The sequence below is a fragment of the Anomaloglossus baeobatrachus genome, chromosome 2 (genome assembly GCF_048569485.1).
Source record: "Anomaloglossus baeobatrachus isolate aAnoBae1 chromosome 2, aAnoBae1.hap1, whole genome shotgun sequence".
Lineage (NCBI taxonomy): Eukaryota > Metazoa > Chordata > Amphibia > Anura > Aromobatidae > Anomaloglossus > Anomaloglossus baeobatrachus.
In genome coordinates this window covers 396,741,542-396,768,678 of record NC_134354.1, presented here as the reverse complement: position 1 = coordinate 396,768,678, position 27,137 = coordinate 396,741,542, and the positions used below count along the sequence as shown (strand labels likewise).

The following is a 27,137-nucleotide window of genomic DNA, read 5'->3' as shown; positions in this document are numbered from 1 at the left end:
CCGGATGTGTGAAAGTAGCCTTAAAGGGAACCTATAACCTGATTCAAATTGCAGGCAGCATAAAACAAACCTTTTGTTGCATGGTTGCAGACAGATATTTTTGTTCTTAAATAGAGTTGGGCAAACCCAGGCTGATCTGTGTAACATAAAAATAATCCACCTTTATTATACTGACTTGGGGGGGGCAGTATGATCCGATGGGGGGGGTCTCTGGTCTCTGACGTCTCCGCTCTTCCTTCCATCACCGTCCTCTTTTTGCTTTGTGTGGATGATGTGTCCTACGTCATCCACAAAGTCTGCCATGGCGCTCCTGCGCATGCGCACTTCTCTCTGCCCTGCTGAGGGCAGAGCAAAGTACTGTAATGTGCAGGCGTGAGTAAAGGTCCAAGACCGCATGCACATTACAATACTTTAAATCGACGGCTGATTAAAATTTGTTGCTTGCCTCCATTTTCCAAGACTCCTAACATCTTCATTTTTTGGTGTGTTGAGCTGTATGATGGCTTATTTTTTGTGATGAGACAACCTTTTTATTGATGCCATTTTGGCATAGATAATGTTTTGATTGCTTGTTACAGCGTTTTGTTTTTTGTTTTGTGGCAGAGACCAAATAAAACAATTTTTTTGCATTCTTGAATTATTTATTTTTTGTTTAGTGTGTACTGATCGTGTTAATTTTATATCACTTTTGTGCCGATGGGAGCTTAAAATACTCCCCGTGCTGGAGCCTGTTAAATCCCACTGTCGGTTTGCCAGTGGGAGTCAACAGATTTAGAGATAGATGCTGGCTGTAATACACAGCCAGCATCTGCCGAGTATGGGGCAAGTTCACCTAGTGAGCCCACTCCATACGCCTACTTCTGACATACGCCGTACATTTGTTGTAAAGGGGTTAAAGCTATGTTACCAAGATTAGCTACTATGTAAATTAGGTTGCTGACGTATTTTTACATCTAGTTTTGTATTGCTTTTTTTTCCTCTTTGGTGTATCATACTTTAAAGGGAATCTGATAGCAGCTTGACGTAGGCAAAGAGATCCTGAATCTATCATTGTATCATTTAGAGTACTGGGTGCAACTGTTCTGACACAATCTGTATTTTTAGCTTTGGTCATGAGTAGAGCTGCTAAATTTAAAAAAAAATAATAAAGCGATCCACTCTGGAATCCGGTACCCATATAAGTCAATGGGGACCAGAATTTGGAGATTAAAAACGTTGGTAGAAGGGATAAGGGGGTTGGAGCACGCGCGGTGTACTCAGAGGCTGTGTCATGGTGGCAAACTCCTTCTGGGTCATGCTTTCCCTTCTGGAGCCGACAATTGACTATTCATTGTTTTGCCCGGCCACCGACGCGTGAAATTGATGGCAGTTAGACGCTCTCCCACCATGAGTGTCAGCTGACTGCAACCAATCAGAGGTGCCAGAATGGGCGGGGAAAGCAGTGCAAGTGTTGGCAGGTTACAACCATTTTCTCAAGAAATTTCTGCAGCAAAAACGCAGGTAAAGGACAATGAAAACTGTTCTGAGATATACAAGATAGGCAAAATTAAAGAATGGGAATGTAAAGGTATATGGGGCAGATTCTTAGCCAGGGACGTCTGAAATCGTTTACACAAATACAGGATGAGATTATCCTACCGCTACGTGGTGCATAGGGCATATAGATCCCCGCTAATTATGTGTAAAATGGGATTGAGGAGTAACTCCGACTGTCCTAGATGTAATGGAGAAGGTGCCGGCATTTTCCATATGATGTGGATGTGCCCCAGGTTGGCACCCTTTTGGATAACTGTTCTTCATGGAATAGAAGGAGCTTGTAGATGTAAACTTCCTAAACAACCCCTGGTCTGTCTTCTAGGTTACGTGGAGGAAATTAGAGTAGACAACAATTTTAATATAGTGATAGCCAGACTGCTGTATGCGGCAAGGAAGGCAATTGCCAAACACTGGATGCCAAGGACCCACCGACTAGAGCAGGGGTGGGGAACCTTTTTACTGCCGGGGGCCATTTGGAATTTTCTACCAACCTTCGGGGGCCGCACCAAATTATCAACTTGAAAACGACCAGGCTATATTTGGTCAAACAATTAATTAACTCACCCCTAATGTGGTGGCTGGAGCGGCTGTGATGTTCGGTGATATTGATCATTTTGTTTCTCACAACTGTTTTTCCAGGTTTGTCTTGGTCTGGAGAGGCTGGGGGCATACACATCCCAGGAGAAGCTGGGGCATATACATCACAGAAGACACTGGGGTGCATATACATCACAGGAGACACTGAGGCATATACATCACAGGAAACATTGAGGCATATACATCCCAGGACAGGCTGGGGCGTATACATCACAGGAGGGGTGTATACATCACAGGAGATGCTAAGCATGGACAGCGCTAGGCGGCACAACGGACAGCGCTAGGCGGCACAACGGACAGCGCTAGGCGGCACAACGGACAGCGCTAGGCGGCACAACGGACAGCGCTAGGCGGCACAACGGACAGCGCTAGGCGGCACAACGGACAGCGCTAGGCGGCACAACGGACAGCGCTAGGCGGCACAACGGACAGCGCTAGGCGGCACAACGGACAGCGCTAGGCGGCGGCGCAGAGAGCGCTAGGCGGCGGCGCAGAGAGCGCTAGGCGGCGGCGCAGAGAGCGCTAGGCGGCGGCGCAGAGAGCGCTAGGCGGCGGCGCAGAGAGCGCTAGGCGGCGGCGCAGAGAGCGCTAGGCGGCGGCGCAGAGAGCGCTAGGCGGCGGCGCAGAGAGCGCTAGGCGGCGGCGCAGAGAGCAGAGCGCTAGGCGGCGGCGCAGAGAGCACTGACAGTGACAGCACTGACAGCACTAGGAGGCTGCACAGATTACACAGCACTGAGGGGTTACACACAGTACTGGGGGGTACACAGCACTTGGGGCTACACACAGTACTGGGGGGTACACAGCACTTGGGGCTACACACAGTACTGGGGGGTACACAGCACTTGGGGCTACACACAGTACTGGGGGGTACACAGCACTTGGGGCTACACACAGTACTGGGGGGTACACAGCACTTGGGGCTACACACAGTACTGGGGGGTACACAGCACTTGGGGCTACACACAGCACTTGGGGCTACACACAGCACTTGGGGCTACACACAGCACTTGGGGCTACACACAGCACTTGGGGCTACACACAGCACTTGGGGCTACACACAGTACTGGGGGCTACACACAGTACTGGGGGGTACACAGCACTGGGGGGTACACACAGTACTGGGGGGTACACACAGTACTGGGGGGTACACAGCACTTGGGGCTACACACAGTACTGGGGGGTACACAGCACTTGGGGCTACACACAGTACTGGGGGGTACACAGCACTGGATGGGGGGGCAGCGATGGTTTGCATACTCACAGTACAAGGGGAGGAGGAGTCACATAGCACAGGTCCGGGAGGCATGTACAGCAGGAAGGCATCTGCTGCACCTCTTCTGCTGTGACTGGAGCACAGCGCGCTGTTTACCCCGCCCTCAAGGTAAACCCTCAGCATGCGAGCACAGTCCCGGGTTCAGTCTAGAATGTATGGGCTGTAGTCAGGTCCCGAAAAGAGCCCATACATTCTAGTACGGGCTGCAATCAGGATCTGTAAATAGCCCGTACATTCTAGCATCTACCCATAACGCACTGGGATTTTAAAGGGCCGGCGGCTGGCAAAAGCGCAAGTGTCGCTCGAGCACTGGGGTAGCCTGGAATGTGCCCGGGGGCCGCATTAAATGTCATCGCGGGCCGCACACGGCCCGCGGGCCGGAGGTTCCCCACCCCTGGACTAGAGGGAAATTTGTCGCATATGTTAATCATATTGTTCGAATGGAGAGAAGCATATATGGGAAAAGGAAACAACTTGCAATTTTTCATAGATTGTGGAAGCCGTGGTTGCAATATGGATAAATATTAGAGTTGGGGAGATGTTGGACTATGGGCAGAGATAGTTAGTGCTATACATTCCAATATATGCTATTGAAGGGTTAAAATGTAAGATCTTTGATATTGATATGGGTATTATGTTGTACGCTGAGGGGGGAGGGGATGTTGGGGAGGGAAAGTTTATAGTTCTGCTCGTTATTGCTGAAAATATATCAAATGTTTTGTATACTTGGTGAAAAATAAAAATTTATCTGATTAAAAAAAAAAAAAACGCAGTGTGCGCACGAGGCCGAAGGGTCCTACTGCTTAAACAAACTTGGCAAGTAAAGAACAGATTGGACCTTGACAAGACAGGCATCCCTGAATTGTTAAACTTTGCAGCATGCTTTCTTCAGCTTAGGCCCCCTTCACATGTGACTCCGGTACGTATGACGTCCATTTTCATACGTATAGGACAGAGGTCCCCAACTCCAGTCCTCAAGGCCCACCAACAGTGCAGGTTTTTGGGATTTCCTTAGTATTGCACAGGTGTTAATGTAATTACCTGCCCAGGTGCTGGTTCCAACAGCAGTGCAATGCTAAGGAAATCCTGAAAACATGCACTGTTGGTGGGCCTTGAGGACTGGAGTTGGGGAACCCTGGTATAGGACACACTTGACATACGCAGACCCATTAATATCAATGGGTCTGGGTGCACACACACATCTGTGTCTTCACAAGGACCGTGTGTCCATATGGAGTACACTCCTGTCCGTGTGTTCTGCATGGAGACAAGTCCATTTTTGTCCGGCAACACTGATGTCACACGGACCACACTCTGATGTAATCCATGTGATGTGTACTGGAGAAATCAATGTCTTTGAAATAAAATGATGATCTATACTCTCCTGTCTTTTGGCGCTGCTGTCTCCAGCTTCTGAGTCCCGCTCATTGCATATTCACTGCACCACGGAACCAAAAGCAGCAGCGCCGGAGAGAGCGAATCACCATGGACAGGTAAGTATAGAAGTTCATGCTGTCCGTGTGCTATGCAGATGTAACGTGGATAGCACACTGACAGCACACATGTGCCAAAATTATGGCACACGGGCTATACGCACCTTCAACACAGCCGTGCAAAACACACGTTTTTCATGGACGTATGAAGGGGACCTTGCATAGCAAAAACCTGCTGACAGATTCATTTTAAATAAAACTGCTTTGTTTTTGATACTTCCTTGTATTTGGCTTTGGCAAAACTTTGATATACTTATGTGTGGCTCACGTGCATACTTTGTAAAGCATAAATGCACTAAAAACGCATATTCGTTTTCTACCTGTGGTTTTCTGCATCTATTGTAATTGTGTAGAAAATCTGCACATAAAGCTCAGTGAAAGAGAAATGAACGCAGTGTGTAGTGAAACACGCACCGCAGGTCAGTTTTACACAGCGTATCAAATAAGCATAGTGAGGCGGATCTATATACAGTATAGCATATCCACTTTGCTGGAACTGTAAGACTCTGGGTTTTTGATGCACTGAAAATAAAGATCCACTTTGGCACAAAATAGTGTGGTCTCTGGCATGTATAGTGCTATCTGGCATTCAGTGGACTGAAAAACCCAGAATTGCACTTCAATGTGCCGTAAAAATAACTTGACCGTACCATCAAGACAACAGTGATGCAAACTTGTACTGGTTTTCATTATTTTCTTAAAATCCATGCAACGTTAACTTTTTTTTTTTTTTTTCCTCCCCTGATCCATTTTGCTCTTGAGTTTGTCTTTTTATTTATATTACTGTTTGTTTTGATCTAGTGTGTGCTCAGGTGGCAATACTGAACTTTGTAGGGGGTTTCTTTTGTGTTTTGTAATAGTATTTTTTTTTTTCCTTTTTAAGGCTAAGTTCACACACTTCGTTTTTTTTGCCGCTGCGTTTTTGGCCGCTAAAAACGCACCTGCGTCGAAAAAACGCGTAAAAAACGCATGCGTTTTTACCGCGATTTGGTGCGTTTTTGGCTGCGTTTTTCCAATGCATTTTATGGGGGGAAACGCAGAAAAACGCAGGAAAGAATTGACATGTCCATTTTTTTTTTTTTTCAAGCTCAAAAACGCAGCTTAAAAAAAAAAGTTGCGTGCAGACAGCAAAAATGAAAACTCATAGACTTTGCTGTGGAAGCAAAGTCATGCAGTTTTGAGGCCAAAAACGCACCCGAAAAACGCACTGTGTGCACATAGCCTTTCTCTTGACTAAGAACATAACATGGTGTTGATATCACATTCCAGGGAACAGATGGGTGCCTTATTTTGCCGCCTAAATGTTGCTGTTCTCGATTTGACGAGGGGCTTGAGGGGTTAAATAGCTGCAATAGGAGCTAGCTCTGGTTCCTGCCGACAGTCTGAAAGATTAGGGGGTATGCTGGCAGTTCAGCACCCACGGTGTGGAGCTGGATCAGCTTCTCTGCTCACTCCGCACACAATACATGTGTGGGCCATTCTCCATGAATAGGTCATATATAGCCAGAGCTGTCAACAGGTCTTGCTTTTGAAGACTACCAATCCTGTCATGGTGGTTATATGGATGCCTGCAGAAGGTCACTTATCCTGGGAATACAGACCTAAATTGTTTCTGGAAATACCAGGACCAGTGGTAACTATTCAAACGTTTTCCTTAGCAAAGGGAACTGCTGAAATGAGGCCAGTCAATGGCTGTGAAGCAACCGGTTACGTCTACAAGCCAAGCCACAAGCTTTATTTTTCCCTTTGTCTCTAGATTTAGTCTAGGCTCATATTTCCCTCTTGTAATTCCCTAGTATACAGCTAGTAGCTGAATCCCTTCCTTAATGGGCAGGGACGGTTCACCCCAGAGTGAAGCAGCCATCAGGAATGAATTGTCCCAGAGGAGGCCTGCATGCTCACAATGCTAAAGACATACACAACATCTGCAGATGGCTAATGTCCCTAGAGCAGCTATGGAGAGATTAGCAGGTCCATCTGGTTCTGTGAGCAGCGGTCCCAACAAACTGTATATTAGCATGTTACTAATTCCTTATGATGCATGAGTGGTGGCAGCTCAATGTTAATTTTTGACTATTGGCACATGTTACCTGTCCCCTGGTTTTTGCATCTTTTAGGCCAGTTTCACACATCCTTCTTTTTGCCGGTTTCGCGGATCCGGCACGCTCCCGTACAGTGAATACAGTACAATGACATTGTACTGTATTCACTGTACGGGAGCGTGCCGGATACGCGAAACCGGCAAAAAGAAGGATGTGTGAAACTGGCCTTATGTCAGCAGCACTTTGCTTGGTGCTGCCTGCAGGAATAATGTATGTTAGCAGTCCTGATTGCTCAGTGTAAAGTTACTGGAGGTAGACCAGCACTTGTGCCCATGTAATAAGACTCTAAGAATATATTCCCATATTGTGTTCTGCGAGATATAAAGACCACTGTATATTTTGCTATACAAAAAAGCATTTTTCTGCACATTTCGCCCATTGTGAAATTCGAGGCCCACAGTATAAATGGGGATGCTGTAGATTTACAATCCTCAGAGCTAGTCCATTGTCTCTGCATCTTTTCTTAACCACAAACATACATGGCCCTCAAAAAACGCACCCACCGCAAAAATGCATCAAACACATGTGTTTTTGATGTATTGTGCTAAATGCGATAAAAACGCATTTGTTAAATCAAATCTATTGACTGAAAGGGCTCAAAAACGCTGGAAAAACGCAAATAAATTGCTGGATCTTCGGAAATGCAGCCAACAAAAGATGCAGTGTGGACAGCAAAATAGAAATGCCATAGACTTTGCTGGGAGAAGGAAATGCAGGCATTTAGGTGCATCTTTGTGACCTCAAAAATGCAGCAAAAGATGCCCTGTGTGAACATAGCCATACACTGCTTTTGTAATACAAAGCAGATGTTCCTCTCTCAAATTGGCAAAGGAAAATCCGCTGCTTATTTTCCCTGTGGGAATTTACCTTTGTGGGTAGAGTCACAGCTGCGTGCCCATATCGATCGCGGTGGACCTGCTCAGTGTGAATGTTAGCTGTGTAATTTGTGTTTATGGATAATTTTTTTTTTTTTTTTCTTCTGCAGAACAAATTTTTCAGAACCTGAGACAAGAGTATACACGTTACCATAGACGAAGGCAATTAGAAGGCGCATTCAACCAAACTGAAGCCGGCCAGTCTAGTGAGGTTCAGACCTGCTCCGCGCTCACAGCCCCGTCTTCTCCAGGTATGTAAAATTTGGGGTTTTGAAAATGTTTTCCAATAACTGATGCTTATGTTTTCTTATGCCGGACTTCAAAAAACACTTCTATTAAACCATCATGTATAGCTTTTATACAAAACAGGGAGCAATGAACAAGAAAAACCTTTTATTATAGCGAAATATGTACATATAAACCGTATATACTAGAGTATAAGCCAAAGCCCCTAATTTTACTACACAAAACTGGGGAAACGTATTGACTTGAATATAAGCCTAGGTGGGAAATGCTGCAGCTACTTAAAAATTTCAAAAAGATACCAACAAAAGGTAATCCTTGTCTTCTGTAGTAATGTGCACATGCTTGTGCCCCATCCTGTAGTAATGTGCTCATCCTTTTGCCTCATGCTTGTACCCTGTAGTAATGTGCCCATCCTTTAGTAATGTCCCTTTCTTGTCCCCTATTATGTCGTTCACATACACACAACAAAAAAACTATTCTCACCTGTCCTATGTTCTTTCGGTATCTTACCTGCTTCTTTTAGGCCGCACATGGACCCCTCCATGATCACGTCTGGTGCATGGGGCTGCCGCTGCTGTCATTGCTTTACTGCAGTTGAATGCTTTGCGGCACCGCAAAGCATTCAAATGAAGTAAAGAGATGACAGCAGTGGCGTCCCCGTACATCGGACGCGATCACAGAGAGGTCTATGTGCCTATGGGCTACAAGAAGCAGGTAAGAAGACACCGCAGGAACCGAGGACAGGTGAATGTCTTCTGGGAACCTCACTTGAGTATAAGCCGGGGGGAGGGGGACATTTTCAGCATCAAAAATTGGGCTTATACTCGAATAGTGTGTGTGTGTGTGTGAGATTTATAATATAGCACATTTATTGTGCTACTTTATGGGAAATTTTTGTGCTTTTTCAAGCTTCCATTGATATCTTTCCTCGGAGAAGTCCTGTGCATCTTCTCTGTGAAGCATCAAGCAGTAGTCCTCCATCATATTCACATTACCTTGCTATCGTCGTTTTGTCTACTTGATATCGTGATGAAATCTTTATCCTTGCTCTTCGCTAACCGCACCAAGGTTTTTTGGAAAGTAGTCCAAATGGGAATATAAAAAATGTAACTTAAAATTCATCAGACAACACAAGGCTTTGAAACATTTCAGCATGTTCTCCACACTTGACTTAAATTATGTATCTTTGCTGTTACCTAGAAGTTTCTTCACAAGTTCTTGAAGAAAATCCCAAGCCCTTTTTCTCAACAGCTTTCATTTTTATTTCAAACGAGTCATCCTTCATGAGTTTTTGAGTATCCGGTCCTTCAAAAATGCTTTCCTTCAGTTTTGCTTTGAACAGTCCTTGAAACTTGGTACACAGGTACTTACGTCTCCTTTAGGTAGAACTTTCACAAACTGCTTCATTGGTCCCAGGAATTCCTTTTCTCTGCTTCTGTACCATGAAAAACAGGTACCAGGAGCTAGAAGGTTCTTTTCCGTTAGTCCAGAGTCTAAACGTTCTGCAGAATGTTTAGAGGTCCATGTCCCTGACTACATTATTTAGAGCTGTGAAAAAAAAACTGTGGATCGTTGGGACTAGCATCAAAATCCTGCTCTTCATGTTCTGAATCTTCCAAATCAGGTGTATCTTTAAGTTTCTCCAGAGGTGAAGGGACAGGTATTCATGACTGTGAGGCACAAGGCGAATCACGGACCGCAGGCCCGGGTATATAATTTCCTTATTTTTAAAAATCAGCAGCAGCCTTAATTTCTAATCAATTTATTGACACCAAAATCGTCAACCAAAAGGTCACGCACAGGGGTCAAAGTATGGTACAAGAAAGAGCCTATGGAGTCAGTGTTTGTGAAGAAACTGTATGTGATGGTGGAATGTTTTCCATATTTCTTCAGCGCTCTATTGGGAGACCCAGACGATTGGGGTATAGCTACTGCCCTCTGGAGGCCACACAAAGCACTACATTAAAAGTGCAAGGCCCCTCCCCCTCTGGCTATACCCCCCCCGTGGTATCACGGGTTCTCCAGTTTTAGCTTTGTGTGCGAAGGAGGTCAGACATTCCATGCATAGCTCCACAGATTTTAGTCAGCAGTAGCTGCTGACTATTTCGGATGGAAGAAAAGAGGACACATATAGTGTCCCCAGCATGCTCCCTTCTCACCCCTGGATGGTGTTGTAAGGTTGAGGTACCTATTGCTGGTACAGGGCTGGAGCCTGACATGCTGTTTTCCTTCCACATCCCCTGGTAGGGCTCTGTGGAAGTGGGATCCTGCCGGCCTCTCAGCTCTGACGCCGGGCTCCATCCACAGACCCATTAGAACCTGATGGATTCGGAGCAGGAGTACGATCAGGGACAGGCCCTGCATCAGACAGGTACTCTGTGTCCCCGGCAGGCACAGACACACTCCGGGCTGGCTGGGTGTTGTAGTGCGCCGGGGACCGCAACGTGGAGTTGGTGTCCCTACAGATTACTGGGGGACTTTTTTGTGTATGGGAACGCAGCGCCGACCCCCTCTGGACCGGGCGGCGCTGCTGTGACTTGTGGTGCGCCGGGGATCCGCCGTCCGCGCTTTTACGGCGGCGGCGGTTATAAATTTAGTCCCCGGCTTTTTGGGCCTAGGACGCCGGCAGCTCCGTTTCGTTCCCGCCCCCACCCTGTCATTCAGGGTAGGGGAGAGACGCTGTTCGCTAGCAGCGACGAGGGCTGGAGCCTGATTTACATGCTCCAGCCCTCTCACTTGGCACAGAGGGAAGCAGGCTTCCCGCTCTTGGCCAGGAACGCCCAGGGCCCGCCCCCCTTCCTCTCTCGAGACGCCGGCAGCCATTACATGCATGCCTGGCTGGAGGAAGGACGCAAGGCTCTGGGAGACCTGGACTAGGGGCTATCTGGCGACCACACACCCGCTTTTTTAAGCGGGCGGTAAGCGATTTTTCTGTGCTGGTCCCTCTAGTGCCTCACGGTGTATCGGTGTACTGGGTACAGATATATAGATATTGTGTTTCTTGCACTGTGAGGTCGCTTCTGGCTGCATATCCCAGATCGCTCTGTGGAAGCAGCAACATGTCATCCTCAAAACGCAAGGCGGCCAAGGCAAAAAGGGCTGTGTATACTGCGTGTGCTGCATGTGGGGCTAATCTACCAGCAGGCTCCGATGACCCCCATTGTGTGCAATGCTCCGACCCGGTGCTGCTTCGCCAGCCGGAGTCAGGAGAGGTAGCGACCCAGGCTGAGACGCTTGTAAGTTCTGCCCCGGTGACAGGGACAGACTTTGCATTTTTTGCAGATAATATGTCTGTGTCTATGGCAAAAATCCTTGAAACCTTGCAATCTATGCATGGGGCTCAGTCTCTGGGCACGGCGAGGCCTCTGTCCTCAGGTCCCCCTTACTTGGAATGTATCCAGCCCACAGGGGGGTCCCCGGCTTCACAGGCCGAGGATTATGACTCAGATGATGGCCCCAGCCACCCTAAGCGAGCTCGCTGGGAAAGACCCTCGACGTCTTCACACTGCTCAGGGTCTCAGCGCAATCAGTCTCCCTGTGATGTGTCTGATGAGAGTGATCAGGAATCCACTCCTGGAACCCCTCTCAACCTGGATACCCCGGATGGGGATGCCATGGTAAACGACCTTATCTCAGCCATCAATAGGCTGTTGGATATTTCTCCCCCAGCCCCTTCAGCAGAAGAGGCGGCTGCGGAGCAGGAGAAGTTTCGTTTCCTTTATCCCAAGCGTAAATTGAGTGCTTTCTTGGATCACTCTGACTTCAGAGAATCAATCCAGAAGCACGATGCTCACCCAGAAAGGCGTTTCTCTAAACGATCTAAAGATACGCGTTTCCCTTTCCCCCCTGAGGTGGTCAAGCGCTGGACACAGTGTCCAAAGGTAGACCCCCCGATTTCCAAACTTGCAGCTAGATCCATAGTTGCAGTGGAGGATGGCGCTTCACTTAAAGATGCCAATGACAGACAGATGGACCTTTGGTTAAAATCTGTCTATGAAGCTATCGGCGCGTCGTTTGCTCCGGCATTCGCAGCCGTATGGGCACTCCAGGCTATTTCAGCTGGCTTAGCAAAAGTGGATGCTATCATGCATCCGGCAGTGCCGCAAGTGGCGCACCTTACCACGCAGATGTCGGCGTTTGCGTCTTACGCTATCAATGCGGTCCTAGAATCTACCAGTCGCACCTCAATGGCGTCCGCCAATTCGGTAGTTTTGCGCAGAGCCTTGTGGTTAAAGGACTGGAAAGCAGATGCTGGTTCCAAAAAATGTTTAACCAGTTTGCCTTTGTCTAGAGATAGACTGTTTGGCGAGCCATTGGCTGACATCATTAAGCAGTCCAAGGGTAAAGACTCCTCTTTACCACAACCCAGAACATCCAAACCTCAGCAGAAAAGGTGGCAGCAGAGGTTTCAGTCCTTTCGAGGTTCGGGCAAGACACCATTTACCTCGTCCAAAGGGACTCAGAGGACGCAAAGAAACTCAGATTCGTGGCGGACTCACACACGCCCCAAGAAAGCAAATGGAGGTACCGCTTCCAAAGCGGCTACCTCATGACTTCCAGCCCCCCCCCTCCGCATCGCCGGTCGGGGGCAGGCTCTCCCGCTTTTCCGGCATTTGGATGTCACAGGTCAAAGACCGGTGGGTGACGGACATTTTGTCTCGCGGGTACAGAATCGAGTTCAATTCTCGTCCTCCAGCTCGGTTCTTCAGAACCTCCCCACATCCAGACCGAGCAGATGCTCTGCTGCAGGCGGTGGGTTCCCTAAAAGCGGAAGGAGTGGTGATCCCAGTCCCTCCTCAGGAACAAGGGCAAGGGTTTTACTCCAATCTCTTTGTGGTTCCAAAAAAGGACGGCTCGTTCCGTCCTGTTCTGGACCTAAAACGGCTCAACAAACATGTGCACGCCAGGAGGTTCCGGATGGAAACCCTCCGCTCTGTCATTGCCTCAATGTCCAGAGGAGACTTCCTTGCCTCAATAGACATCAAAGATGCTTATCTCCACGTGCCAATTGCTACAGAACATCAACGTTTTCTACGTTTTGTGATAGGAGACGACCATTTTCAGTTCGTAGCTCTTCCATTTGGTCTGGCGACAGCCCCACGGGTCTTCACCAAGGTCATGGCGGCGGTGGTAGCAGTCTTGCACTCTCAGGGACACTCGGTGATCCCTTACCTAGACGACTTATTGGTCAAAGCTCCCTCTCAGGAGGCATGTCAGCTCAGCCTGAATGCTACGCTGGAGACTCTACAGTCTTTCGGATGGATCATCAACTTTCCAAAGTCGATCCTATCACCGACTCAGTCACTAACGTATCTTGGCATGGAGTTTCATACTCTAGCAGCGATAGTGAAGCTGCCGCTGAACAAGCAGCGGTCACTACAGACAGGGGTGCAATCTCTCCTGCAGGGCCAGTTGCATCCCTTGCGGCGTCTCATGCATTTCCTAGGGAAGATGGTGGCAGCCATGGAAGCAGTTCCCTTTGCGCAGTTTCATCTGCGCCCACTTCAATGGGACATTCTCCGCCAATGGGACGGGAAGTCAACGTCCCTGGACAGGAAAGTCTCGCTTTCCCAGACGGCCAAGGACTCTCTACAATGGTGGCTCCTTCCCACCTCATTATCTCAGGGAAGATCCTTCCTGCCCCCATCCTGGGCAGTAGTCACGACAGATGCGAGTCTGTCGGGGTGGGGAGCAGTGTTTCTCCACCACAGGGCTCAGGGGACGTGGACTCCGCAGGAGTCCACCCTTCAGATCAATGTTCTGGAAATCAGAGCAGTGTATCTTGCCCTACTAGCCTTCCAGCAGTGGCTGGAAGGAAAGCAGATCCGAATCCAATCGGACAATTCCACAGCGGTGGCATACATCAACCACCAAGGAGGGACGCGCAGTCGGCAAGCCTTCCAAGAAGTCCGGCGCATTCTAATGTGGGTGGAGGACAGAGCATCCACCATATCCGCGGTTCACATCCCAGGCGTAGAAAACTGGGAAGCAGACTTCCTCAGTCGCCAGGGCATGGACGCAGGGGAATGGTCCCTTCACCCGGACGTGTTTCAGGAAATCTGTCGCCGCTGGGGAGTGCCGGACGTCGACCTAATGGCATCCCGGCACAACAACAAGGTCCCGGCATTCATGGCGAGGTCGCGCGATCAAAGAGCCCTGGCGGCAGACGCCTTGGTTCAAGATTGGTCGCAGTTTCAGCTCCCTTACGTGTTTCCGCCTCTGGCGCTCTTGCCCAGAGTGCTACGCAAGATCAGATCCGAGTGCAGCCGCATCATACTCGTCGCTCCAAACTGGCCGAGGAGGTCGTGGTATCCGGATCTGTGGCATCTCACGATCGGTCGACCGTGGTCACTGCCAGACCGACCAGACTTACTGTCCCAAGGGCCGTTTTTCCATCAGAATTCTGCGGCCCTGAACCTGACTGTGTGGCCATTGAGTCCTGGATCCTAGCATCTGCAGGATTATCTCAAGGAGTGGTTGCCACAATGAGACAAGCTAGAAAGTCGAATTCTGCTAAGATCTACCACAGAACGTGGAAGATTTTCTTATCCTGGTGCTCGGCCCAGGGAGTGTCTCCCTGGCCATTTGCATTACCCAAGTTTCTTTCCTTCCTGCAATCGGGGTTGGAAAAGGGCTTGTCGCTCAGCTCCCTTAAAGGGCAAGTTTCGGCACTGTCCGTGTTTTTTCAGAAGCGTCTAGCACGTCTTCCTAAGGTGCGCACGTTCCTGCAGGGGGTCTGTCATATTGTGCCCCCGTACAAGCGACCGTTAGATCCATGGGATCTGAACAGGGTACTAGTTGCTCTCCAGAAGCCGCCCTTCGAGCCTCTGAAGGAAGTTTCCTTTTCTCGGCTGTCGCAGAAAGTGGCGTTTCTTGTTGCGATCACATCGCTTCGGCGAGTGTCTGAGCTGGCAGCTCTGTCATCCAAGGCTCCCTTCCTGGTGTTCCACCAGGACAAGGTTGTGCTGCGCCCCATTCCGGAGTTTCTTCCTAAGGTCGTATCCTCTTTTCATCTTAATCAGGATATTTCCTTGCCTTCTTTTTGCCCTCATCCGGTTCACCGGTATGAAAAGGACTTACGTTTGCTAGATCTGGTGAGAGCACTCAGAATCTACATTTCCCGCACGGCGCCCATACGCCGTGCCGATGCACTTTTCGTCCTTGTCGCTGGTCCGCGCAAGGGGTTGCAGGCTTCTAAAGCCACCCTGGCTCGATGGATCAAAGAACCAATTCTAGAGGCCTACCGTTCTGCGGGGCTTCCGGTTCCTTCAGGGCTAAAAGCCCACTCAACCAGAGCCGTGGGTGCGTCCTGGGCATTACGTCACCAGGCTTCGGCTCAACAGGTGTGCCAGGCAGCTACCTGGTCCAGTCTGCACACTTTCACCAAGCATTATCAGGTGCATACCTATGCTTCGGCGGATGCCAGCTTAGGTAGAAGAGTCCTGCAGGCGGCAGTGACACCCCCGTAGGGGAGGGCTGTTTTGCAGCTCTAACATGAGGTATTTATTTACCCACCCAGGGACAGCTTTTGGACGTCCCAATCGTCTGGGTCTCCCAATAGAGCGCTGAAGAAGAAGGGAATTTTGTTACTTACCGTAAATTCCTTTTCTTCTAGCTCTTATTGGGAGACCCAGCTCCCGCCCTGTTGTCCTTCGGGATGTTTTTTTGTTGTTTGCGGGTACACATGTTGTTCATGTTGAACGGTTTTTCAGTTCTCCGATGTTATTCGGAGTTAATTTGTTTAAACCAGTTATTGGCTTCCTCCTTCTTGCTTTGGCACTAAAACTGGAGAACCCGTGATACCACGGGGGGGGTATAGCCAGAGGGGGAGGGGCCTTGCACTTTTAATGTAGTGCTTTGTGTGGCCTCCAGAGGGCAGTAGCTATACCCCAATCGTCTGGGTCTCCCAATAAGAGCTAGAAGAAAAGGAATTTACGGTAAGTAACAAAATTCCCTTCTTTTACTGCGTTCAGCAAATAAAAGTATATAAAAATCACCTTTCCAAACAATTTTACCCTTGCAGAGCTGTGTAGTAAAGATTGCAATCTTCCCTTTTGTTTCTCATCAGTATCTGTTCCTTTTTTTGATCATTAAGCACTGGTGTCTTTTTGTTTCCTTTGTAGGCTCTATGGTAAAGAGAGACCAGCCAACCTTTAGCTTACGACAAGTAGGAATTCTGTGTGAACGTCTTCTGAAAGACCATGAAGATAAGATAAGGGAAGAATATGAGCAGATCCTTAACACAAAACTAGAAGGTCAGTGCGGTAACTCATATTCAGAAGTATTCTTGTTTGGATCTAGACTGTCTTTCACCACTGTAAAGCCCCCCCATACACATTTAACATCAACCAATATCTGTGGGCTCATCCGACTGCCTAATGTGTATGGGGTTGTTTAATTTACTTATGTAGTGCTATTAATTCCACAGTGCTTTACAGACATGATCATCACTGTCTCCATTGCGGTTCACGGGTTCTCTGTTGGGTAACATGAAGATCTGGCATGTATCATTTTTGGAATGACGATCCTATCGTTCTCGTCAAGATAAGCTGCTGCCAGGGGACTCTGGCAGCGCTCTTTCATAGGGAGTACAGGAGCACTGTATATGGAGGAGTCGGGAGAGATGACTGTGAGCCAAATCATCGTTGGGATAACAGTGATCTATTGTATAGAAGACCCACGCCATGTGATTTTTAGGACAGATTTTTTTTTTCTTTTTTTTCTTTCAACGAAAAAGAAAGTTTTGAAAAACTATTGTCTTCATGGTGTTTAAGTACTACACCAGTTCTTTTTTTTTTTTAAATTTTTTTTTTTATTTTACCAATGGAGTGGTGCTTAAAATTTAAGTCGCCCTGCCCTGCCCCTAGTCTTAGTCTCCCTCCGGCGTCTTCATCTGTTATCGGCGTCACTCCCATTGATTTGATTTTCTCCTGTTTGTTATCTGCCGTCAGCTCCAGTATTTTATGGCGTGCCCTGGGGTTCACAATTCAATGCAAGTGTATTAGAGCCTCATTCTGGGTCTCATAGACTTGTATTGAGAGCTTGTGATGTAACGTCTGATATCCTGACAGAAGTTGCAGCACTTGAAAAAATGGTGCTGCAGGACCGGAGTGACGTTTGTAAAAGGTGAAGATGCCGAAGGGTATTTTACGAAGGGCAGGGACCCTAGGATAAAAACATCACACAAACAATGGAAAAAAAACAAACCTGCTGCAGTGGAGCTTTAAGCCCTTCACGACCTTGGATGTACCAGTACTTCCAAGGTCATGTTGCTCCCTTTGATGCGGGATTACATGCTGATCTGATCAGCCAACATGTGCCTCTAAAGGCCACGTCTCACTAAGCTTCATCGCTGCTGAGTCACGGTTTTTGTGACGCAACAGCGATGTTGCTAGCGATGTTGCTGTGTGTGACATCCAGCAACGACCTGGCCCCTGCTGTGAGGTCGTTGGTTGTTGCTGAATGTCCTGGACCATTTTTCAGTCGTTGCTCTCCCGCTGTGAAGCGCACATCGCTGTGTTTGACAGCGAGAGAGCAACGATCTGAATGTGCAGGGAGCTGGCTTCTGCGGACGCTTGATAACCAAGGTAGACATCGGGTAACCAAGCAAAGCGCTTTTCTTGGTTACCCGATTTTTACCTTGGTTACCAGCGTCCGCAGCTTCTAGAAGCTGGCTCCCCGCTCCCTGCACACGTAGCCAAGGTACACATTGGGTAAGTATAAGCAAAGCGCTTTTCGTAGTAACTTGATGTGTACTATGGTTACCAAGCGTCGTTACACGGGTCGCTGGTGGCTGATCTGATCGCTGTGGAGATCTGCCTGATTGACAGCTCACCAGCGACCATGTAGCGACGTTCCAGCGATCCCTGCCACGTCAGATCGCTGATGGGATCGCTGGAGCGTCGCTAAGTGTGACGGTACCTTAACAGCATTTGGCAGATCGGCTGCTGCTAACTAGATTAAATCTCGCTATCTCCTACTGCTGGATTTAACACGCACATCAATGGCGCCAATGGGTTGTCATGACAGCCTGGGTAAGCTGATGACCACTGTAGTAACGTAGTTCCTGTGAAGAAAAACACTAAAGTTGTGTTTTTGGGGTTTTTTTTTTGTTTTTAAATCAAATTGGACCCCCCCCCCCCCCCTCCACCTTTTTGTCTCATTGACAATACAACCAGAATAAGAAAAAAAATAAATATACTTGGTATTGTCAGCAGGGCTGTGGAGTCGGTAAGCCAAACCTGCGACTTAAACTCAATTTCCCTTGCACCGACTCCCACATATATTGCTTATAATTAAGTGAAAAATTTATTTTAGTACAATGTGAACATCAGACATTTAATCATTTTTATGATACAATAATCAACATATTTAGAACATAAAATATATTTATTGGAATACAACTTTAGAACACAAACTGTAATAAATTGTAAATATGTAATACACTATGTAATAGATTACGCTTTGCCTGCTCAATGTTATCCAAATACTTGTCAAAGCTAAACTCATTTGATGAGGATGAAGATATGGCAGCAGTAGCACTGTCAGGGCCTAAAGCTGGTGTCACATAACGACGACGACAACGACGTCGCTGCTACGTCACCATTTTCTGTGACGTTGCAGCGACGTCGCTGTCGCTGTGTGTGACATCCAGCAACGACCTGGCCCCTGCTGTGAGGTCGCCGGTCGTTGCTGAATGTCCAGCTTCATTTTTTTGGTCGTCACTCTCCCGCTGTGACACACACATCGCTGTGTGTGACAGCGAGAGAGCGACGAAATGAAGCGATCAGGAGCCGGCACTGGCAGCTGCGGTAAGCTGTAACCAGCGTAAACATCGGGTAACCAAGGGAAGACCTTTCCCTGGTTACCCGATGTTTACGCTGGTTACCAGCCTCCGCTCTTGCTGCCAGTGCCGGCTCCTGCACTGTGACATGTGGCTGCAGTACGCATCGGGTAATTAACCCGATGTATTCTGTAGCAAGGAGAGCAAAGGAGCCAGCGCTAAGCAGTGTGCGCGGCTCCCTGCTCTCTGCACTGTGACATGTAGCTGCAGCACACATCGGGTTAATTAACCCGATGTGTACTGTAGGAGAGCAAGGAGCCAGCGCTAAGCGCGGCTCCCTGCTCTCTGCACATGTAGCACAGCGACGTTATGATCGCTGCTTCTGCTGTGTTTGACAGCTAAGCAGCGATCATAACAGCGACTTACAAGGTCGCTGTTACGTCACCGAAAATGGTGACGTAACAGCGACGTCGTTGTCGCTGTCGCTTAGTGTGAACCCAGCTTTAGTCCTCTTGCGCCTGGCAGTCCTTTTCCTCTCTTCTTCCCTTCTGGGGTCATATCAAGATGGGCGATTTTAGAAATTTTAACTAGATCTACTTTGAGAAAGGCTTGCCTGTTTTCCATAACATGAGTTCCCTTACTGCACAAAGAAGGGGTGGTGTAAGAGGCTGTTATTTACAGGAGGCTGCTCAGTGTTTCTTGTATATGTAGCAAAATAGGAGCAAGAAGATCTTGTAAAAGTTGCATATACATTTCACATTGAATGCCTATTGGATAGGTGTTTGTGAGGATATAGCTGCACCCAGCCTTTTTAATGGATTGATGCCAAAACACTTGTGTCATCCCATCATTGTATTTGTTTTTTTTCACCTTTTTTCCTAGAACAATACGAATCCTTTGTGAAATTTACACATGATCAGATAATGCGACGGTATGGGGCAAGACCTGCCAGCTGTGAGTATTTGTGATTTCACTGAATAGATTTGGGTTTGCATGAAGCAACAATGCACGTGCTGCTTTCCAATTTTCTGCCGTTTTGGCTATACAGTTAATATGCAGACCTGTGTCTCCATGGCTCCAGACTAGAAACAGTCCGGTGTAGTCTAATCCTGCAGTCATGAATTACTGTTGCCTACTGCTTTTCTCTAACCTACAGACTGTTACAAGAGGATGCAGATGGATGAAAGTAAACCATAACCATGGCTGCAAGAGCAAACTAAACAATGCTTGGAGTTGGAGAACTTAATGTCTTATATTGGTGCCTCTGTATAGAGTTGGATTAGGACCTTAGCCCAATCCATCCATGTCAGATGCCGGCTGAGATACATGGCTGACACCCACTTTGTTCCTCTGTCCAACCACTGCATCTACGGTCCTTAACTTAGCCCATTTTTAGTACATCTACAAAAGTGAGCAATGCTATTTGAAACATTGGCCTGAGAGAAACCTTTTTTTGATGCAGTATAAATATCTTGTGTCTTGTCGCTGTGCTTAGTCTTGCTATGGTATCCCTTGTGACCTAAAACTGTTTTAGGCTGGGATTACATGCATTGTTTGTTATACTCAATTCCCCCCCCCCTCCCACAGTGCTGTTTTGTACCCTCACAGCAACTAATTCAGTGTAACTCTGGAGCTGCTCCGTCTCCCCTCTGGGGCAGTACATCACACATCAGGGGTCATGGCCTGCTCCATACTGTTAGTAACAGCTAGCTTCCTGATAACCGCTGCTTCTGGTCTGTCGGAGAGCAGTCCCCCCTGTTCTCAGACTGCAATGAAGCAGCGGTTATCAGGAGGCTGGTGGTTCTGAACTTCCCAGAGCAGGCCATGCTCCCTGATGTGTGATGTGATGTCCCAGAGGGGAGAGGGCGCACTAAAGAGCAGCTCCAATGTCACACTGAATTACAGGTAGCGTGAGGGTGGCGAGCAGCATTGTACATCTCATCCTTTATAGTTTGATGGCATGGACAATGAGTTTTTTTTTTTTTTTTTAAATATATCTCCATAAGTACCCCTTTATACATTATACCTATATGTATCTAGAGGGTCACAATCACTTAAAGCACCACTAGAGTTTTTGTTTTTGTTTTGTTTGTTTTTTTAATAAAAGTCCCCTGAACCCTGTCCTATTCTCACCTTACAGCGCTTTCATGCTTGTCCAGCAGCGCTCCGATCGGTCTAAGCTGAAGTGACTAGTTGGCAGCTCCAGTGCTGAGGTCACTCTTCAATGCATCTGAGAGCCTCGTTCTTGCTCTCGTAGAGATGCTTTGAACGCTTTTGATATGGCTTCTGACTTCCATCCAGTAAGAAGCTGCTGGTACAAGATGGCGCCGCAGGACCAGAACGGTGTTTCTTAAAGCATGAAAATGCCATAAGACAAGGAGCAAAAGGCTTAAATTTAAAATGCCACTACAGTGGTGGGAAAAAAAGCCAAACCACTGGAGTGGTGCTTTACATGGTGCCTATCTAACCCCACCCAAAGACCTCCCCCATCTTGATGGTTCATTAAAAATGTGTAATGCCTTTTCTGTAACCTGGTCTAATTTCTTTTCTTTTTCTTTTCTTTTAGATGTGTCTTGAAATTTTCATCTACGACCTGGGTACCAGTCTTGACTCTTACAGCTGCTCCACCTTATTGCCACCTGGGAGGTGCCACGATTTTTCTTTTCTTTTTTTTTTTTTTGCTCTCCCATCACCTCTTGTCATCCAGACCGTTTTACCGTCATTGCTGGCTGCCTTCACTTACTTTTTTTTTTTTTGTCATTAAGCTTTATCTGTTTATCTACAAGAACGTTTCTCGTGATACTTACTAGATTGCCCAATAGAACTGACTGTAATCTGCCAGATTCTAATATATACTTTTTTCGGATAATCCATCCGTATCCGTTCAAAAACGCCTAACATGGCTTGTTTTGTTTTTTTTTTTTTCCTTCTTCACATCAACTGAGTTTCAAGTTGTATTTTTTTTTATTTTTTTTTGGAGTGGCACCCAAAATACGGATCTAAAAAATAAAGGACCATACAAACTATAACTGTGGCTTATTTAGTGAATAGTGACATTAACCCGATTGCTATATACATAACCATGCCAATCCCAACCTGTTTATTCTGAAATGTATGTATTTTTTATTTAACTGGCTATGTTCTGTTTGCTACAGACAGAATTTCTTTCTTGTTTGTAGTAAAATTTCTGCTGGGAAGTTGATGTATACATTGTTTAGAGGGTTTCTGGTTTTTTGCATGATCATATACTGCGTGTTTTGTCATACTATACTTTTAACAACGATTCTTTAGAATGAACCTGCTGAGAGGGACGTTCCACACACAGCCTTTCTATAATAATATTGTGCCTCTAGTGTCATTATGAATGATATGGAATAAAGGTTCCTGGGTTTAGTCTCTTATGAGGAGTTGTGATTGATCGATGAAAGCACAAGAACTGAATCTGTAACCACATAGGTATTTGTGTTGGTGGACTGCATATACAGTTTTAGTACGTTTTGGATAAAGCTCTGGTCTTGTTGGCCTTGAAGGGATCTATTTTTCCTTGTTTGTTCCTGGAAACTGAAATGGATATGGCCCATTTCTAAGGTTCACTTTTGTTATTGATTCAAGGGGACATATAAGAATTATTTTACTAGTAAAACTAGTAGTATGGCTGTTCAGTTCCTAGTACTAGAAAATAAATCATAGTAATGTATGGCTTAAAAGCCTGAGGCCGGTTTCACACATTCGGCATTTTGCTGGGATCCGTCACACTCCAGTGCAGTGCAATACAGTACAATGGCATCTCGGAAAGCTCTGGTCACATGACAGCATGTGACTGGAGCTTACCGCAATGCCCTTGTACTGGAGTGTGATGGATCTGGCAAAGCGGCGAAATGCTGGATGTGTGAAACCAGCCTAATTCACAATACCCTGGAAGTGCTTTGTGGCCATGTCAATGCACATGGAGAGCATCAACACTCCCCAATGTTACACGCTAATTTGCCTGTGATTAAACGGGTTGTCCACTACTTTGACATTGATGGCCTTTTCTTAGGATAGGTCATCAATGCCTGATTAGCGGTCGTCTGACACCCCACACCCCCACCAATCAGCTGTTCTCAGTTTAGACGGCCAGAAATACTCAGCTCCAGCGCTGTTCCATCTTTTGATAGTGGCCGCGGCTGTGTACTCTACATCCGCCTCCCATTCATATCAATAGGAGGCGGATGTGCAGTATCCGGTCACAGCCACTATCAGAAGACAGAGCAGTTCTAGAACTGAACATTTCAGGCTTTTTGCTGCGTCACTGGGACTGAACACCTGATCGGCGTGGGTGCGGGGTGTCAGACCCCAGCCGATCAGACATTGATGACCTATCCTAAGGGTAGGCCATCAATGTAAAAGTTGTGGACAACCCCATTAACTGATCTTGGCACTCAAATTCTCAGGTTTTTGCAAGTTTTTTTTTTTTTTTTTTTTTTTTTGTAATGCAGCCATAGCACTAGTTTTAGTAATAAAATTGTCCTGACACAATGTTTTAACAGTAGTGGTAAATGGATCCCTCCAGACCCTAGTGAACACCAAAACAAGTTACTCTTCCAGATGAGGTTGAGGTTGAAATCCTTCCGAACACAACCTTCTGCCTCGGCTGTGCTCAATAGATATTTACTCCTATGTAACCAGTATGCTTGAGAAGAAAACTACTAAGCATACCAAGTGCAAGCAATGTCTACATACTTCCACAATGGTGAATGTAGCTGCAAAGGATTCAACTTAAAAATAAAATGTTACTATATAGTACTATGCAAGTCCTGTTTATACGCGTCTCTATTCTTCATGATCGAGCTTTAGTTTGTCTAGTTGTCTGGAGGAAGCGGGAGATGATCACCTCGATTATTGCTGGGACCTGCACCAATCGGCAGAATAGGGCACTTATGTTCCAGCTAGAAGGGGAAGGCAACTTGTATGCTTGATCACCCATTCATTCCCCATACAGCTTGCTTTTTCAGACCGCGCGACAGACTGGAATGCGCACTGCCACTCCATTCTGAGATAAAAATTCCCATTCTGCTGATAAGTGTGTGTCGCAGCAATCCGCTTCTTCAGTGATGACTTCCACCACTCAATAAGTGGATAGGTGATGACTTGTATTCACTGTACAACCCCTTTTTAATAATGTTTTGTTATAAGAAATGTATAGGATCAACATGCTCGATATAAATCACATAATTACCAAATTTGCAGGAAGAAAAAATTAACATGCCCATAACAGTTAAAGTGGTTGAGGACAAAAAAGCCTCATCTGTTATATGGCAAGCCATCGCTGCAGGATTTAAGTATGGCATGTGACCTGCTAAGGCTATTGATTGCAGCGGTCATGTGGATCTATAATTTGTGGGAACATATACAGTGCCTTGAAAAAGTATTTGAACTTTCCACATTTTTTTTTCAAATTACACTCACAACCGTAAATGTATTTTATTGGTATATCAGATAAAATCCCAACATAAAGTAGCAAGTATTTGGAAGTGTAAAGAAAATGATGCTTTTGTAAATATTTTCAAAATATTAATCAGGAAATTGTGACGTACATTTGTAGTCTGATACCCCTAAAAAATCCTGGGCAATTAATCACCTAATTTGAGTCCACCTGTGTGTAAATTGTGACCATAACTACCGCTCTTCTGTGAAAGCCTCGGATTTATTTGATAACAATAGGGATCAAACAGCATCATGAAAACAATGCCAGACAGGTCAGGGATAAAGTTCTAGAGAAAAGTGTTTAAAAAAACAAACCGCAAACTGAATATTTCAGAGCATTGTTCAATCCAGCATTGAAAAAATGGAAGGATTGTGGCACAACTACAAACCTACCAAGACATAACCGTCCACCTCTACGGACAGCCAAAGCAAGCACTACCGTATTTTTCAGACTACGCACTCCCCCCACACAATATTGGGGGGAAAGTGGGGGGGTGCGTCTTATAGTCTGAATGTAGGGCTGCGGGGAATGAGGGTGCTGCGGTAGAGCGGGTCATCGGCGGCATGAGCAGGCTGTAACAGCGCCTGCTGTGACCACGTGGGCCCGCTCATTTCATATGCATCCTCCCCTCCTTAAGTGCACCCCCCCACCCACCATCCTGCCCACCTGTCAGAGCCGGCCCGCATGATCACCCCTATCACACCTGGCAGCCACAGCCTGGAGTGATCATGAGCGGCTATATTCACTGCTCCCCGCATATCCTCATCAGCGCGGGGGGCAGTGAATAAGTACGGTATACTCACCGTTCCCTGCAGCATCGCGATGTCCTCCTGTCTGCCGGCCAGCTGATCTGTGTAGAGAACGGTGAGCACAGGGATGACATCAGCCCTGTGCGCACTGCTAGTCTCCACACACCTTAGCGAGCCGACAGACAGGAGGACGAGCGATGCTGCAGGTGACTGGCGCCTCACAAGTCAGCGGCGCTGCTGCTGACACAGTGGAAGCTGATCAATGCTTCAGGGAGTGAGGAAAGGTGAGTATAACAGTTTATTTTGTTTCTGTGCCACAGGATACAGGCCATATAGCAGGATGGGGGTATTAAAGGATGGAGATCATATACAACGGAGGTGGATCATTACCAGGATGGGGTACCTTAGTAGAGAATATGGGGACATTACCCCCATAACAGTGTCAGCAGCAGATCCTCGCCTCATAAGTGTTATGACCACATTTTTTGCTTAAAAATTTATTTTCCTTTTTTCCACCTCTAAAACCAGGGTGTGTATTATGGTCTGGTGCGTCTTTTATAGTCCGAAAAATACGGTAATTATAGCAAAGCAGACAGAAGGCCATGATCACTCTGGAGGTGATCAACAGCTCAGGTGCAAGAATCTGTTCATAGAACAATGATTAGTCGAATTTGGCATAAAATTGGCTTTTATCTAAACGTGGCAAGAAAAAAAAGTTTTTTGTTTTTTTTTTTTGAAGCAAGCTATAAGGCGGCCTGGTTGCAGTTTGCAAAAAAATATATAGGCGACGTAGCTAGCTCATGGAATAAGGTGTTCCAGTCAGATGAGGTAAAATGCAAAACTACAGTGTGTTTTGGAAAACTAACACTGCCCATTACCCTGAAAATACCATCCCCACAGTCTAACATGGCAGTGACCCTATCCTTCTGTGGGGATGCATTTCTTCAGCAGTGACAGGAAGCTTGTCTGAGTTGATGGGAAGATGAATGGAACAAAACAGAGGGCAATCCTGAAGGAAAACCTGTTAGAGGCTGCAAAAGACTTGAGAATGGAGTATAGATTAATTTTCCTGCAGGGCAACAACCCCAAACATACCGCCAGGGCTACAGTTGATGGTTTAGATCAAAGCCTATTCATGTGTGTTGAATGACCCAGTTAAACTGCAGGGGAAAATCCTATTGAGAATCTGGCAAGAAAATTGCTGTTCAGACGCTCTCCATCCAATCTCACTGAGGTAGAGCTATTGTGGAAAGAATGGGCAAACGTTTCAGCCTTCAGAGACATACCCCAAAGGTCTTGCAGCAGTAATTGCAGCAAAAAGGCGGTTCTACAAACTATTGACTTGGGCGCTTGAATACTAATGCATGATTTCCAGATATATATGTTGTTCACACCGGTCTTGAGGAGATGGGGCTGGAATTAGGTGCTTCTGATTCAGGCATGTGCCTCTTTATGATTTGGGAGTGTCGGCAAGTATCATTACACCTCGGTTTGCACCACGCCACAAATTCTACCCAAGCTCCTGTAAGATTTGTGGTGTAGCGAATGCCTCCGATGGTCGTGAATCTGACAAGCTGAACTCCTACTCCAGCACCATGCACCTTTTCGGAGCACCTTGGCACAGAACGCCAAAATTCACCCAATTTTAGCCCAGCTGCCAGTTATCAAAATTGTGACACTTCAAAGTGTCTTACAACAGAATATGGTCTTAGAAGCTTTGCTGAATCAGGCCCATTACCCTTCAGCAATTCATCTTGGTTGGTGTAGGACGCATTTTTACCATATAGGTTTTTCACAGCTTTATTAGTTTAACTATTGAGCTCTGAAAATGAAAAGTTCAATTGAGATATATAGCTTTAGCCTGAAATAAAGAAGTTACTACATTGTGGTGTATTGGATATTTTGCCAGGATACATTAAAGGCAATCTCTCACCACGTTTTTGCCAAATAATCTGAGAGCAGCATGACGTAGAGGCAGAGATCCTGAGTCCAGCGGTGTCACTTACTGGGCTGCTT

General features: G+C 46.7%; 1 protein-coding gene across 1 annotated transcript in view; it reads left to right on the top strand.

Moving 5' to 3' along the window:
• Nucleotides 1-23,690, top strand: part of AKIRIN1 (akirin 1) — a 36,791-nt gene extending 13,101 nt beyond the window's left edge. The window contains exons 2-5 of the mRNA XM_075336071.1: nucleotides 7,987-8,127; nucleotides 16,246-16,377; nucleotides 19,788-19,859; nucleotides 21,472-23,690. Coding sequence (XP_075192186.1) covers nucleotides 7,987-8,127; nucleotides 16,246-16,377; nucleotides 19,788-19,859; nucleotides 21,472-21,482 — 356 coding nt within the window. The 3' untranslated portion in view covers nucleotides 21,483-23,690. The remainder of the gene's footprint in view (nucleotides 1-7,986; nucleotides 8,128-16,245; nucleotides 16,378-19,787; nucleotides 19,860-21,471) is intronic.
• Nucleotides 23,691-27,137: the final 3,447 nt, after the last annotated feature.